General features: G+C 39.9%; 1 protein-coding gene across 2 annotated transcripts in view; it reads right to left on the reverse strand.

The window, feature by feature from the left end:
- SULF1 (sulfatase 1) overlaps positions 1-17,175 on the reverse strand; it is a 61,252-nt gene that overhangs the window by 15,641 nt on the left and 28,436 nt on the right. For both annotated transcript variants that reach the window (XM_075141680.1, XM_075141681.1), the window contains exons 5-9: positions 16,543-16,718; positions 15,856-15,984; positions 15,539-15,595; positions 14,416-14,545; positions 1,112-1,328 (exon numbers count right to left, since the gene is read on the reverse strand). In XM_075141680.1, coding sequence (XP_074997781.1) covers positions 1,112-1,328; positions 14,416-14,545; positions 15,539-15,595; positions 15,856-15,984; positions 16,543-16,718 — 709 coding nt within the window. The remainder of the gene's footprint in view (positions 1-1,111; positions 1,329-14,415; positions 14,546-15,538; positions 15,596-15,855; positions 15,985-16,542; positions 16,719-17,175) is intronic.

Consider the following 17,175-nt stretch of genomic DNA (forward strand, 5'->3'; position numbering starts at 1 on the left):
ACCCTGGCAGTCTGCGACATGTAGAATTTTCAGCAGAAATCTGCCTGTGCACACTGTCAAACTCCTCAGACAATTAAACAAATGGAAGAAATTATATCAAGGCCACATTTAGTCTGAACAATAGACAACTCAAGACAGACAATATTGTGGTTGAATGTACAAAGAATACCAGGGATTCTTGTTCATATCCAGAGTGGGGGAGGCTTTAAATCAGGAAATATTTTGAATTATACTGACATTATTTTCTTATTTCGTAGACATCTGTGCAGCATCTTCTAACTTTTGCGTTTCTCATATGACTTCACTATCTTCCTGTTTTAAAGACCCATCTTCATTTCATTCCCCAGTCTAGTATACTAGATAGAGAGCAGGAGAATACAGCTTGCTCTTGAATAAAGTCTGAAATCCAGGTCTGCTTGTATTGCTATAGCTACAGAACTTCATTTTCATCGCTGGGCAGATAGATGAAAATACTTGTTCCATTTAAAATAATGACTTCTTTGAATAGGCTTCTTTTGTAGAAATCATTAGCAGAAACAAATCCAAATACTGCTGCCTTAAAGCCTCTTGTATGTTCCCTTCAGCCCACACTCCACTAGAGGACACTGCAATCTAACTCGTGTCCCTGCGGGGATCCCGGGACTGGCTTGCAGGGAAGCTACAGCCGAGCAGAATTTCAGTCCGACAGCAGTCACAGCACTGCAGTGCCTCATGTAAAAAGTGTCTTTGGGATATCATCAAACAGCATGTGAATTCAGTGTTAATGATGCAAGAAAACACTTACACTGGTCACCTTAGCAAATAACGGCACCGACTGATCCGCAGATGCCACTGGGTTGTCATGTCTGAGCAGCGCGATAGGCGGCCCCAGAGCATCACCACCACCGCCACCACCAGCCTAAAGACTATTCCTCACCGTGATCCGAAGGATAAATATTGTTGTTATTATTATTGTTATTACAGAGGCAATTATGTAGAACCTTACTGCCAATTACGGATGTATTTATTATACACGGAGGTGAAAACAAGAGTTTACTGGTGAGCCAACACTCTGCTAGCCATTTCCCCCTGCTCTTTGCCTCAGCGGTTCAAAAGATCAGATAACACTTACTTTGCGCATTAGGGTTTCTCAGGAACTGTCTTTGATTTTTTCTTTGCGTCCTGCTGTTTCGGTAATCAGTGTCTCCACAGTTGCAGTCTTTGTCTTTACTGCTGTATCCCCGGGAGTGTATGCTACGGGTCCTTTTTCTGATGGCAAGTATGTCGCTAGATACCTTACACTTGTGAATTCGAAGTTTGCCGGAAGCATCCTCCGTGCACTGCCACTTCTGTGAGAGAGAGAAATGAAGACGATTTCCCAGCAGCCTTCCAAACCCCTGCTGCTTTCATGTGGATTGTAAAACAAGACAGGCAAATTTCTTTAAAAATTAAGCAGTCTCTTAAACAACAAACTGAGAAGGGAAACATTGTAAGGGCCTAAATTCACTCACATTCTTCTCAACATCTCTCTCATGCTAGGCAAACATAAGCTTGAATGAAATCACTGCAAATTTGCATAAAAAAATACAACCCAAAAAAGCCAAAAAAGATATATAAATCAAGAGTATCTAGACTAAACACATCCCTGAAAGGAGCAAGTAAAAAGTCTTAATTTACTGAGCCACAGAGTACAGCTGTCAGGGCTGTTTTCACCAACTCTTTTTTTTCTTTGAAAAAACAAACTTTGTTTCTTTGTTCTATGACTTGGAATTTCTAATATGATTCAGGGGAAAATAAAAAATCCCCACAGATGAAGAAGAACTGGTTCAGTTGTAGGGTTCCTTGGAAAAGAGAAGGACAAATTGTGGATATAGAAAAATACATAAACCACTAACAACATGTAATTTATTTCCTCACCAGCGGTCAGAGTTAGGACCTGCACCCTAAGACATGCCCCTGCAAACCGTGCCACTCAGACCTGCAAACATTGCTGGCTCTTTATATTTTACATGAGAAGGGAGAAGCCTGAAAGCGTGATACCCCTGGCTACCCTCTCTACACCCAGCAGATGCAAGCAGGGGAAGAACCTCAGGGACAGTAAACAAATAAATTAGCTTGGATAATCTCCTTTGGATACCTAAGTCTTGAGATTTGTATCAGAGTTGGGAGAAGAAAGTGCAGCCTAGAAGGAGTACCTGTAAAAGGCATCGTACGCGTGCTGAATATCAGAGCAAGTGCGGGAGAATGAGACGAAACAGAGTTTTTCCAGCTTGCCTGCACAATATCTGAATGACTTGATTATCAACATCACTGAACCAGATGGAAGATTCCAGGTGCATTTCTCCAGTGGATCCCACTGCCTTGACATTTCAAATTAAAAAGCAACTGGGACTTTAATTTCCTTTCCACACTGAACTGTCTTAAAAAAGCTAAATGTCATTCTTTTTAAAACATGGATAGGTGCTGACAGATCAGAGCTGCTTTGCCCATGCCCAAAGCTTGCCATATATGGCTGATGGGTTATAGCTGGCACTTGTAACACACTACACAAGCTAAGAAGCCTGTGAAGATCTTAAGTCAGTTGTAGTCCAAATAACAATAGGCAGAACTAGAAATAGCTATGTTTATTTATAATTTGAATACAACTATAAATGACTATTACCCAGCGAGTTTTGTTCACTTGTGCATCTCAAGCCACAATGACCAGACTTTGTATACAAAGCAATTAAGTTTGGCTGGACAGCGTAGAGAACAAAACTCAATAATGCTGTTGGTAACTGGAACCTTTTAGTTGCAGCTTCAGCTAAGTTACCCTGTAATGTGTCCTTTTTTGGTTCCCGGGACTGAATAGTGTAACTTTCTCTTGCCTCATTAATAATAGCAAGACAGCTAGATGCTGGTCCTAATGGAGTCCCCAACTTAATTTTTGAAATGGACACTAATATCAGAGCACACACATTTCAGTAAGTCTCTTCCATTAACTAATGGCTGCTCTGGACTGTTTTGGGGTGCTGTCAAACTGACTGAAGAATCAAGAAAGAAAACTAAGCCTCGGGTAGATTTGCTGACCTGATAACCTGAGGAGTGAGCTGATGTGGCTCTGAACCGCAGCAGCGTGAGAGCACTCTCTGGCCTGACACTGGGTTGAGCTAAAAGATGGATCCCATGCTCAGAGATCCTGCCTGTGGATTGGCATGACTCTGATCCCAGAACAGTAAACCACGTGTAACAGGCCATAGGCCTACGTACATCTGATGGCTGCCTGAGAAATTACACCCATGCCCAGACTTTCAGTGTAAACCCACACCTACAAGTGACAAGGTGACTTTCTATAAGGAAAGGTGTCTGAGAGCTATAACGCTTTGCAGGATTTTATTGTGCAATAGCATGTGCACTCTTCCTACTGCAGCAAGAGATGATTGTTACAGGATAAGAACTGACTGCACCACTATATTTCCTGTGTTTATTGGGTACACGTTACATCTATAAACATATGGCACTAATTTTTAATGAGTCTCAAAAGCACCATTTTAAAATAAAATAAGTATTCTCTTTGTCTAACATTAATTATAGCAAGAGGTTCCTTGAGTGGCTTCAATAGCCATTTAGATCACTTTTAACAATATTATGACTAACATTGAAATAAGAGTCTCTGTGTCTAGTACAAGCCAATAATAGTTCTCTATTTAAAACAAGGATTAAATGGGATTCAGTTCCTCTTTTTTTTTTTTTTAAATTTACTTTAAAAACTATCATTATAGAGATGCTTCAGAGTTCTAAGATGGAATTTTTAGACTAACTTTCCTGAATCCCTGCCCACGTCAGCGTAATCGGGCACTGAGCATGCATTATGCAGTAAGTCATAATGGTCCTTCTGCTCATCTTTAGATCTATAAAATCCTTTAATGCACATAAAAGAAGATTCTGACTCATGCGCTGCCCCTTCCCCTCCCCTGTTTTCTACCTTCCTTCCCTCTATGAATACCAAACTATTCTTTGAAATCCAGGACGATTAGGTTTAGGTTTGGTTTCTGAGTCCCCATTTCTCCATCGATTAAAAAATATTGGCACATACAAAAACTAAATATGTCTTCATTAAATTTTAATTTGTATATGTTTTCTTATTTTCCCCATGTTCATCTTCCTTCTCGTGTTGATGTTTCACAAGACACCTAAGCCAATCTAACAAATCACTGTTGCCATAGGAATACGGGATAGTCCCTGCTTCTGGCTGCACGCTGACTTAGGGACCCCCGCGCTGATTTACTCTCTCCTTCAGCAAGAGAAAAAAGGACTAACTCAGAATTAAAAAAAAAACAACTAATGGGAGAGGAAAAGCAGGACCCTGCCATTTGGCTGCAACAAGCTGTTATATCGCTTCAGTCATGTTGTGAAACTTAACCTGTGTCAGCCTTTTTCCCTGTCATTGACTCATCTTTTCCTTCTTTCATCTCATTTCATCACCTACCCTTCAGCAGTTATTTCCCTCTCACTTCAGCTCTGCACCTCCAGTTTTCCTTCTGCCTCAATTTAACTTCAGAGGGGAAGCAAACGTGGAAGAGGATCCTTAATACCCCCACACCCACAGAGTCCTGAAACCCCACACCTGAAAACTGGTGGGACTACCCCGCTGCGAGGGGCTTTGCCAGTTTACAGCTGCCCTGAACTGACGCAGGGTCTGTTCTGCAAGTGCGCTCAGGGCCCTGGCCAGCTCCATGTGAGCCCTCCCTGCCCTTGGCAGCAAGTTGCAGAGGCAGCTTAGGATAGGTAAAAGCACTGAGCATCATTTTGGGGCTCAAGCTGCTTTAATCTCTGCCGAACGTGAAGTTTAAAAACGTAAGTACACGTGTCTACTCCTTGGTGGGGAGGTGAGCACCGGACTGCAGGAGGACTGCAGCACGAGTTTTTCTGCGGGTGATGTCATTGGCATGATGCATTTTCATCTGGGGGTAGAAGTTTGCCCTTATAAAGTCATTTCAAAGGCAAAGGGGAGGAAATGGGCTGGTTAAAATAGTATTGTTTGTGCTTGGTGGCCTTGCTTTGCGCTGCTACTGGCACGGCTCCAGTTGTGACTTAGAGCTACATGAGCAAGACAACAGCAAATGACTTGATAACTACCTTGGGTCTCTATTTCCTGGTATTAATCAGTTTGTGCCACTGCCTTAAAATTAAGTAAGTCTATTTCATTTCTGAATATAATTAAGGCATAAAAATATACATTCAGTATGAATCATTGTGATGTGCTGCACTATAAATATCCACTTAAGCAGGATTTCAAGTCAACTTTCTTTAGTTAATAGACTATGACAGCTTTGAGAGAGTTCCTGCCCCCTTATATAGAGGGGAAATTAATTAGACAGTTCCTGAAAGGTGTCTTAAGAGTAGGCAAGCTAAGGGTTTCTATGAAATGTAATTACCCAGTATTTGCAGTAGACACTTCAGTGTTAAATATCTTGTCAGATTTTGTCACAAAGCTATGAAACCCTGAAAAACACGCAACCGGAAATATAACACAGCGACAATATTTTTACAGGTGCTTTTTCATTTTGGTAATGCATGACTGACTTTGAGTATTATTGTTCAGCCTAGGGAATGTTAAGGTAAGGCACAAAAAGGAAGACTTCATGAATGTAAACATGTCCTCAAGATCTCATTTCCCTTTTTTCCTGTTTCAGAAGGTATGATCTAAATTTGAAAACAGTTTAGATGAAAATACCATCATAGGCTGTGTATGTGTGTACCACTTTCCTCTATTAGCAGTAACCAGATCTGGGTGAGTGTCAGGGGACCTGACGTGATAATACTGGTAAGGGAGTCTGGTTTAGGGCTGTGCTACTGCAATGTGAGTCCTGTTTTTGCTTTCTCTGTGCCATTTGAAGAGGCCATGTCACACAGCATATTGAAAGTGCCCTGTAATTAGTTGGCTATGGTAAATAGTACAGAGCAGCAGCAGTTTATTTCTGCTGAACTGGACCTGAATACTGAGAAATGTTTATGGGTTAAGGCCACGTCCTCTACGCATTCCCGCAGAGCAGTCATGAACCCTGGCCCTGACTGAGGCTCCTAAGTGCTCCTGCAAATATTAATCTGGGTTGTTACGTCTGAGCAGTATTTGAACATTGCACGCGAGTGCAGCTGTTTCACAGGGATGGTGTGCCAGGTTTGCTCAGGGAATTTGGAATTGCTGCATTTTTGTGGAACAAAAATCTCCTCCTTGAGTTTAGAACTGGGTTGATGCCGCCAGTAAGGGCAGGTCCCAATTTTTGCACCACTCCCTCATAACTGGACCACGTCCTATTGAATCACGCATAGCTCCAGAGTCTACTGACGTTAATATACTCAGAAGGGTTATTTATATACAGACTAACACCCTGAGGAAGTGTTCCTGAAAAGTGCAATGGTCAGTGAGTGGTTCAACAGATAGGGAAGCAATTTGTCCTGTAAGAACTGATGTAATATAGAATGTATGACAGACTTTAAAAATACGTTCCGTTAAATACACAAGGACAGAACTAAAGGAAAAAGAGAATGAAGAAATTAATCACTGTATAACAGAAATAACTTTATGAAAATTGCCAATTTTGAGCTACTTCACAGTGTTTAAGAAATGGAAGAAAGAAAAAATAGCCTAGGAAGTTTACAGACTACAATTTTGCATTCTTCACGTAGACAAGATTGATTTTAAGTGTCATAGCTATAGCAGTTCTCTAGTTTATTAAAAATGCATGGACTGCATTGTCAGCTCTAGAAGTGTAGGCACTTAGGTCGAGACATCAAATATTTCACCTCCAGAGCATTCTCTACCAAATCTATTAGCTTGTCTGTAGTTACAACTCAACATCAGCAGACTTCTGTTATTATCCAATAAACGTCCACTCTCAGGTGCAAACAAATAGCAGCCAATGAAAAGGATAAAAATAGCCTTTCAGTTATAAATAGCAATACTGATAATAATCAGTTACTATTGGGTCATATACATTTAACTTACAGAGGACTTAATTTATACTACATTTCTGAATACTTCAAAATGGAAACTCTGCAAAAAGAGAACCTCGAAGGAGTACTACAGAAAGTGCTAAACGTGATTCTTGCATAATCTATGTTTTCTCTCTAAATATTTTTGGTACATAAAATTGCTTTTCAAGATGCCATTCTACCAAAAAGTCTTTCTGATAGAGAACGCTGATAAGATGGTGGTAAAAATGCTGAACACAGTCATGCATTGAAAGAGATAAAACCAATGAAACCAGTGATGTTCCCAGACTGGAATAGCTCTGGATTTTATCCAGAATAGAGCTGGTACTTCAGATTAAGGATTGCTTAAATTTGAAGAATTGTCAAATCTGGAAAGAGCTGCCCTCTGTTTAATAGGAAACTTAAATATTTAGGCTGAAATGTGAAATATTTAGGCTGAAATATGAAATACCATGCTTTGAAAGATTATTTTTAGAGATAAAGGAACTTATCTTCATATTTGGTTTTAACTCATAACCAGGGTGGTATTTTAACAAGGGATAACATAATTTCTGGCAATTCCTATGAATTCTTGAACAACTATGTTGCAGGCATGTTTCTGTCAACTATGAGGGATGACTGTGCAGGGTCTAGAGAGAGCAATAGCTGCAAGAGCTGTTCGTGAAAGCACTGAAGTATGCACTTAGTTTTAAGCACATGACTGGTCCCAAACACACATGCTTCCAGTTAAGCCTCTGTATAGATGCCCTGCTGAATTATGACTAAGAAAAGGTGGTATCAATTGGCAGATGGCAAAGAAGAGCCAGCTTCGAACCTGTGTTCTGGTAAAACAGGTTGATGGAATCAGTTGTCACGGCTTTAAACACAAGCAAATGTTGCTACTATGAAGAAAAAAATATTTTCTTTCTTGCAGTAATCTACATTGACTGGGCTGCTAATACCTTGCTTTAGGAATGCCATAAGAAACTCTGTTTGAATAGGTGTAACATGACAGAAAATGGAGAAAGACAAGCTGAGGTGGGAGGCAGCATATGGAATAGCAATACGTTAATGCACTCTTGTATGCTCATGACCAGTGCCTTTTGACTCCTGCAAGCGTCAGGAGGTTGTTCTGAAACCAGGAGGATCCATGAGTGATGTTTATATGCCATATCATAATTTTAGTTGGGTTTTAGTGGGTGCTCGGGGTCTGGCTGTCAGTTGCTGGCCAGCCATCTGACAATTCTGGCCAGCTCTTACTGGCTTATGTGTTTTTATTCATACTCCGCAGCTGGTCATAAAGCTGACCTTTACAAATGTATGGTCTGTGATATTTATTTTATGAGAACATAGATACTTGAGCCAAACCAGACTACACCTAATAAGCCTCATTCTAATTTCCTTTACAATATTATCTGTAAGCTGATTGATGGCAAGTGTTCTTTTAGCATTACAACTAGACTTGCTTTTGACTGAATGCTGATATGATAATGTGATAAATACGAATATGAACAATAAAATTAAATTCTTATGCTAGATTTTTAAATGGCGAAGGACACGTGAGAAATAAGAGGTATGTACAGACTACATAACATGCTCTTTGGATCAGAGCCAGAAGAACCTTGCACATTTACTGCAGAGCTGATGCTTGGATTCAGCAACATGTCTCCAGTGACTACCTGTAAAGCCTTAAATCACTGTAAAATACATTGAGAAACAATTAACTAAAATCTCACTGTACAGTCTTCAGGCATATTCTCCAAACAGAACATTATTTCTTTAGGGCGGTTTTGGAATACACTTCCTGAGGAGGAAACACAATATTCTGCATCTCTAAAGCTGAGGTGCATGAAAAAAGAGCACAAGGAATGTTAGCGGCTACGGCATTATACCTGTCTGGCTCGGTTTGAGTTTATGGGCATGCATGTCATACAAACACGGGCAGCACGACACATTTTTCCATTCTGCCCACTGTCAGTGTTCGTTGGAGCTGGCAGCAGACCACAGATCTTTACAAGTTTCAGACCTTTGCTGTTCACAAACTGGCAAGTATTGCGGAGCAGATGGTAGAAGATGTATGCCCATAAAATAAACAGACCTGTGTCTGGGTTTGGTTGCTGAGTCATCCAACCTAAGAGCTGAAATTTTAAACACAAAGCTTCACAGTCCTCATTTTGGGAGGGTGGCTTTTTTTTTTCCCCCTGTTGGGAAAATTTTAAAATACGGTTGTGGTTTGTGTAATTTTTGTAAGAGGATAAAAATGCATGTTTGGCTATGGATTTGATACTGATTATAAATAATGGATTGAACAGCACACTGGAGACACCCGGCCTATCAGTCACAAGATCTCGAAAGGTAACTGCTATCTGGGAAACAGTGTTAAGTCCCAGAAGTCAAAATTATGCCTCAGAAAAATTCCTATGACTCAGACTGGTGGAGAGAAAAAGAATAAATACTTATGAATTAACTCAACTCATTAATTGCACTTTTAGGTAAGGGAAAAGAGAAGGAAAAAGTATAAATGAAAACACAGTTAACATGCTTTTATTTGATATTTGCTAAGTATCCAGAAGAATTTCATGGGTGAGAAGATGGAGTGAGTTCAACAAAAATAACCTGCCAGAAGATTTAAGAGCAGCTTGCCTCTAAACCTCCTGAACTAACATATATTCTCATCTCAGATTATTTCAGTGGAAATCTGAGAGGAGATTTGTGTCATGATAAGGTTGTATTAATCCAGAGAAACATTTGTTCACATGCTATTATCTCTGCTCTACTGGAGATTTAACAAAGTTTTCTTAAAAGTTCGCACTGATTGTTTCCCATTTTAAAACAACAGCAGGGTTAGCAATGTTGCAGATGAATAGATATTTCTATACCGTGTACCTTATTACAGTAAAGCTGAGAGGGGAAATACGTATTAATGAAATATAAAAACAACCTGCAAACCATTTAAGTGCTAAAACCCATCAATAGTCACTACTAAACCAACTGGGCTCAATCAGGTGACCTCAGTAAGTTACACCACATAAACTGGTGACAAATTTGGCATATAAACTATGAAGGAAACCTCCGGTTCCCATTGTAATTTCTGGGATGTGAAGGAGGGACCGCAGAGGAAACACCTACCCCACCCCAAGCTCCAAAGCTCAGCAGAGAGCCCACCCCACTGCTGCTCCCTTTGTGAGGGGAGTGAACCCCGCCTGAGTGTGATGGGACCAGCTGTGCTGCGGGTGAGTGCAGGTCAACAGCTCGGTAAGGGGGGGAGCCGAAATCTAGTCTATATCCAAATATGATATAGGCAGGTGACCCATAACTCACTCACAAGATGGACAAAATTAACAGCACTTCCCAAGTTACAAAGCTGAGGAGGAGGAAGAAAATATGAAATACTCAAGTCTAGGTATCAAGCAAGCAAAAAATTAAGAGCAATTAAGTGCAATTGCTGGAAGGAACATCTGGAGGTCATTTAGTCCAACCTCCTCCTCAAAGTAGGAACAACATTATTAGGTTGGGCTTTCCACAGCCTCTTTGGGCTCCAATGCTTAATCACTCTTACGATAACTTTTTTCCACACACCTAGTCAGACTTGCCCTTGCTGCAGCTTCTCTGTTGCTGATAGCCATTTTGCTGTGCACCTCCAAGAAGTGCCTGGGTCTGTCTTCTCTCTAATTAGCCATTAGTTAGTTGAAGGAAGCAATTAGATTCCCCTTTCGCCTTCTGTTCTCCTGGCTAAACAAACCTGTGTCCCTCCTCAGTACTTCCTGACCATCTCTGGGGTCCTCCACTGGACTTGCTCCAGTTTACCGATGTCCCTCTGCTAATGGAGGTCCCAACCCAAACACAGCACTCCAGCTGCAGCCCACAGGCACCAAGGAGAGGCGAGTAATCGCTTCCCATGACCTGTTAGCTGTGCTCTCGCTAACGCAGCTCAGCAGGCGCAGTCCTCTCCTCCGTGAAGGCTCAGTGCTGACCCAAGTTAATGACTGGCTGAACATAACTCAAAGGCGAACATATCCATGCAGTTGTGCGCATCTCATTTCTGATATGGTCTCCAGGAGGTGAGTGAACTTTTGGAAACTGTCCTCCCATAAAGGGGATTATGAAAAAATAGCAAGGGGAAGGTGCTCTACAAGGAAAGTGATGCAATCTGTCAATGGTGCTAAAACATTGAAATAAAAACAAAAATCATGGTGAAAGTAGTTTAACTTAATTTTGCATATGCATTTTATAACTATTTTTTCTTAATGAAACAAAACTTTTTTTTTTTGTAACCCATAAGCAGCTAAATGTAATCTATAATTTAAATTTCCTATTTCTTTTTGGCAAACAATCATTTAGAACTTAAAAAATTATGGAATAATTATAGCAATTATACAGATGTTTAATATTTTCTTTTTTTTCCATTTTTTATGTTTACCTACTTTCGGATAGACATTAGGCATAGAAAAAAAATTAAAATTTTGAAAAATTTAATTTAAAAAGTGCCTTTACTATGCCAGGTTCTTTTTTTTTTCTTTTTTCTTTGTTTTTCATTTTTTTGTTTAGACGTTACTTATTAAATAGAGAATAAGCTGAAGCAATTATTTTTCTGAGTACCACATCCTTGGAGATTTTGGAACTAGCAGGTCTCAGGATCACACCTCATTTTCATACAGGAAAACCTGTATTAAACCTTCTTTTTCAACTCCCAATTGTGTTCTCCATTTCAAATGAACTAGATATTGACTAAAGTAAATTAAACTGAAGAACAAGCTCTAAATGTACTAGACAGTACATTGGTGTATTAATTCACCAAATGCTTATTCTTCGTTCCAGACATTTAGCAGCAACTTCCCACAGACGAATAATTTCATTATTTAAAAATCTGTCAGCAATCACTCATTCTGTGAAGGCGATTTTAATTTAAGTGATGTTAACTGCAACCAGTTAGAGTAAATGTAGGAAGTATTATAAACCATCATAATTAAAATGAAGATTTTTTCGTGTATATGCACCTATGTAATTTAAATTAAAGATACGAATCTCAAAAGATAAAACAAAGTTAAGACCCACATAACAATATTTCCTCTTTCTCTTTTCCAAAAGGTGCAAAATGACTAGGGGAAATCTGCTGGAAGAATCTCATATTAAACTATGATGCCTCATATTGCACATCAGGAACCATGTGGGCTAAAATAAAATTATTTGGCCTATTAGCTTTTAATTATCTTTAAGAACTTTTCTACACGGAAAAAATCCTGCTGACACTTATTTCACACTGCAATGCCTTGCTGATGTTCATGTTATTTCCAGTGTTGCTCTTTAAATTCACACCCTTCCTATTCTACGTTGACTTCCCTGTGAGCACTGCATATAGCCCATCCCTGAGAGAGAAACTGCCCTTGCTCTGTCTGACGGGAGGTTTCTGTAGGCATGTTTAACTTTGGCATCCCTGCAAGAAGCCTTCAGGATGTTAGAAGTATCAGGGACAACTTTGTTCTCTTTGTTCAAGAAAATAATTTATATACATTGATGGCTAGGTCTGAAAATTGGTCTTAAAAAGGTCAATTCAGCCCTGTCCTTCATTCAGCTATGAGGGACGGCTGCTGGGCTCTGTGGAGCCAGTGTATCTTCTGCATTTAAAGGACCTCGATGGGAGTTTGTAGGTGGGAGAGCCGCTATCAAACACCATTGCTCTCATAAGCTCCTTGCTGACTCAAGGCCTTCTCCCTCTGATCAAACGGGATTCACCAATATCAGATGGAAAGACAAGTCTACTGCAGTGGGGTGGGAACACGGCTGTGAGCAGTGTTTCCTACTTCTTCAGGTGTGATATCTGGTCAGGGCACTTAACCTTTTCTATTCACATGTGGAAAAGTAAAGCTATTCCAAGCCTGGATTTTGGCATAAGAGGTAATAAATATAAGAAATAATTGCAAAGAAAATATTTTGGTATTTTAAAACTAAACATTTTAGCGTCTAAGAGTCTAAATGACTCCATTGATCTCCTTTGGTTTTTATATAAAAATATAAATTTTTCAAATATAATCTCTGTTTACAATGGCAGTGTTTGAACTCCTGAAAACTTTGCTCTTGGGTGAGACTGTGATATTGTGTATATCCCTTCAAAAGCGGCCACGTTTAAGGACCATGTGTGAGGTGAGAGCTGTCACAGAGGACCTGACCGAGGATATGCCAGCCAAAACATATTCCAGTCCAATCTGGGATTAACCGAGATTTACTGTAACACTACGCTCTAATGAACGAAAAGGGGAAAGGTAGGGACGGAGCATTTCTTTAAGTGAGCGAGCTGTCCCCAGTGCCCTCTGGTTTGTTGTGCAGAGCTCTGCCTGCCCTGGGTGAAGCACCATGGGTGGCTGCAGATGGAAGTGGAGCACAGTGAGGCTTTATGCTCCCGTTCAAAACAGTTTACCGATATTTCAGCGCCAGGCCTACAGCCGGCTGCAGCGGTCTGAGCAAACATCTGAGGGAAAGGCGCAAGCGCCTGCCTGGGAGAAATCACCTCACACTCCTCCAGGGAGCTGTGTGGGGACAGGGACGGAGAGGGAGGACGGCAGGGAGGGTGCGAGCCGCTGCCTGGGGCCCCCAGCATGTTCCTGATCGGAGGTGGTGTCGGTGGGAAGGCATACAGCTCCCTTCCACATCTCCCCAGTAAATTCACCTTCATATGCTACCGTAGGTAACATTAATTCAGCATTAATTCAGAACGGATTGAAGAGAATTTGGGATCAGATTCACTTTTTCTTAATTTAGCTCCCTCCCTGTATACACACTACAGAGCTGCAGGTGTAAGCATACTAGTCAGGGGTTCAGTGACTTCTGGTTTTGCGAGCAGGCAATTAGACCTTTGTATCAGGCAGGCGTTATACTGAAATCATTAAGGCTATGAGAAGAAAAAGTAATGTTTGGGTATGGGTATCACCGTCTGATTCCTTACAGTGACCTTAAACAGCAAGCGCTTCTGAGCAAGGGGACTCTTCTATTAAAGGTGTTTCAATAAATAATAAAGCATGATGATTACCAAGTGTGTTGTCCAGTTGTTCATCCCAGCAAATGAAATCATGTGTAACCATAGGACTAACCAATTTGCTTCAGTAATTCTGAATTAGCCCAGTGAGTACAAGCTTTCACTGCTCAAAAAGGTTCTCTCCCTTATTTATAATTATCATTAGGTTATCTTGCATATTTAGCAATACACTGAATCAAAGAAAAAGTAGTCATCTAATGTTATATTTGAGCATGGGATTTTTACCATAAACCCTGTACTGAGAAAGCAAACTAAGGACCAGCTCTCCAACACCTTAAATTGGACCATTGCTTAGAGCAATTTGTGGCTGGTTTTCTTTGCTCGAAAGATATTCAGAATAATAGTCTTTTAGCTATCTTCCAAATGCCATATTCTTCAAATTCTTTTGACCCATAGTAAAAAATAAGTATTTGCCTGTGGCAAAAAGAAGATTGCAGTTGTTTGTGGCTTACCTGTCCTGGTTGTTCACAGGCTGTCTGGTATCTTGCTTGTTGGCATAATTCTTTTACTCTCTCATATTTTGGTAGTTGATTAGACTGCTGAGTGTTTTTGTTGGATTCCTCCTTCTTGCGTAGAAATTTGCTTTAAAAAAAATAAAGTTGAATATTTTAAATACATTCTTCTAAACTCTGGAGATTATTAATTTAACTGGAAAAGCAAAGCTACTTAAAAATTTAATGTCTTCTCAGGGAAAAAAAAATCCCCACATTTCTGTTACTGACCTTCCATGTAGGTCATGTAATGAAAAAAAGCCTCAGGTGATTTGCTGGAAATTACCCAAAGAGAAATAAGGGCTGCTGAAATATGTCTAACTGATACAGTTCAGCACCATTCATACACAAATGTATGTTCTTTCACAAAGCAAAACATGCTGAAGCAGTACTTGCCTGGCTGAAAAGCCCAGCTGAAGAGGCTAAAGGGCTTCCATACTCATTCACCACTAGCTTGGCTATATCTTATATATTACAATGTGTCTTATATGCACTGTTTTGTACTACATCACACAAGATTTCCATAATCTGTAAAGCCAAAAAGTGCCACAAGGAAATTGCTGTAAAATTTTTACTCCGAGAAAATTTTCACAGCAGTAATTGACAAGGTGAGAGGGTGTAAAGAAGGATCAGTGAAAAGAGGAGCAGTTATATTCATAAATCTCATTTACACATAAGTCTTTTCTTAGGTAGAACAAAAATAAAAAATGCTTCCAATATGTGATGGAAAATACAAAATCAGTTGATAAGAGGATTCTGCACAGCTGGATTTGAAACAGAGATTTGGAAAGAAAATGAGTCAGATGATGACATAAGTGGTCACAAGTACAATGTTAGAGAAAGAGGAGGTACAGGCTAGGAGAGTCGCCAGAAAAGCATGCTTTCAAATTTCTTGAGAGGTAGCAGAATCTTGCAAAGCCAGTGGTGGGAAACTAGGAAACAAGTCAGGCCTGTAAGTTTGTTGCAAAATTTACTACTTTGCTGACCATAAAAAGGAAGAGGAGGGACCAGAAAGGAAAGCATGTACAAGAGAGTGTTCCCAGCAGGCAGGCTCTCCCAAAACTCTCTCACCCCTAATAATTACCCTCTTTCCACCAGAAACGTGTCACGCCAAATTTTGGTCTTCTTGTTTGTTCGAAACCTGAAAGCAAAATAATAATATTTACTGCTGGCACCTATGTATAGCACTGCTAGTGTTAACAATTTGTTTTTGAAAAAACACCTCTCCACTTATATATACCTGCAATTTTATAGATGTGCTATTTAAGAGATTCTTCAAATGTGAAAGCTGTGGTCGTTGGCATGACACAGCTCATTCTCACAGAATCTTTTTCCACTCAGTTGTTGATTTACTTAGGTGTTTGCTTCTGAAATGGCTAAAAAAAAAATGCTGGGACCCACCTGTTTCCTGGTCTCTCCAAGTCCAGAAGCTTTAGGACAGATTTGCCATCCATATCTGGAGGTGTGTCAAGTCCTGCTATGTCCAGAATTGTTGGAGCGAGATCAATATTGAGAACTATCTGAGGCACTCTGCAAATCAACAGAAAAGGTCATAGTTGTCGTGTTCAATATGTAAGTCTTCACATTCTCTTGGAAATAGAATGGTAATGAATGTTTATCAGGGCTTTGAAGATGTAAAGCTCTACAGAAGTGTTACGTTTAGAAAATCCCCTTTGAGGGCTACAATTCTGAGAACGACAGGCCAGTACTGCAGACTCTCATCACAAAGAAAAAGCTAAGCACAATAAAACAAGGAGGTGCAGTAGCTACTACTCTTATCTCATTAACAATGAGGGCATGATGCCATCCATTCTGCTACACCAGAAGGTGAGCAATAAAGATGAGCACCTACCTTTTAAAAGCAAAACCTAACCTGCAGGACTACACATTATACAATATATATTCTTATCTGCGTTATAAGTTATTAATAATATGCAAAATGAAAGACGAGCCTCTTTATAACACTCATTGCTCTGCAATAATAGGACATCCTTTATGAAATGAAACTAGATAGAGCGATAATTACATGCTCTTAGAAACATTTTACATTAGGTTCAACAGCTGTGCTAGAGACATAAGAGAACGTACACTGATCCCGGCTCTACACTTGGACCACGAATAAAGAAAGGAACTCGAATATCAAAGTCATACGGCATTGACTTCCCCTTGACCAGTCCGAACTGCCCGATATGGTAACCATGGTCAGCAGTGTAAATAATGTAGGTATTCTCCAGTTCTCCCATCTCTGTAAGCATTTGGTATAACTGCAACACAGCATAGGAAAAACTCTGAATTAAATGTAGCCAAACATGTTTTGTGCATAATCATGTATAACCATCATTTCACTCCCTTAAATACACAGAACCAAACATGACATCGATGAGGTTGTTGAAACAGACATTCTGGGGATGGACATTTTTACATCTCGTCTTTACTGTGCTGTTAAAAAATTCAACTTACAAGTTCAATTTCACATTTGGCAGAAGGGAAAATTAAACAGGTCCAGAAAATTAAAATAGCAAAATGTGTTAATACTAATATAGCTGCATTAGTATGTCCAAAAGTCATTGTGTACTCAAACACAGCTTGGGAAAAAAGTCTGCTACAGCTTTAGGGCAAATGGTACTCAGATTTGATTTACTGTGTTAGTCTACAACTTTCTCATTCCTTACAGTTGTGGGCTTGGGAAAAGGCTGTAAATTTTTATTAAAGTTTAAAGAA

The sequence above is a fragment of the Calonectris borealis genome, chromosome 2 (genome assembly GCF_964195595.1).
Source record: "Calonectris borealis chromosome 2, bCalBor7.hap1.2, whole genome shotgun sequence".
Classification (NCBI taxonomy): Eukaryota; Metazoa; Chordata; class Aves; order Procellariiformes; family Procellariidae; genus Calonectris; species Calonectris borealis.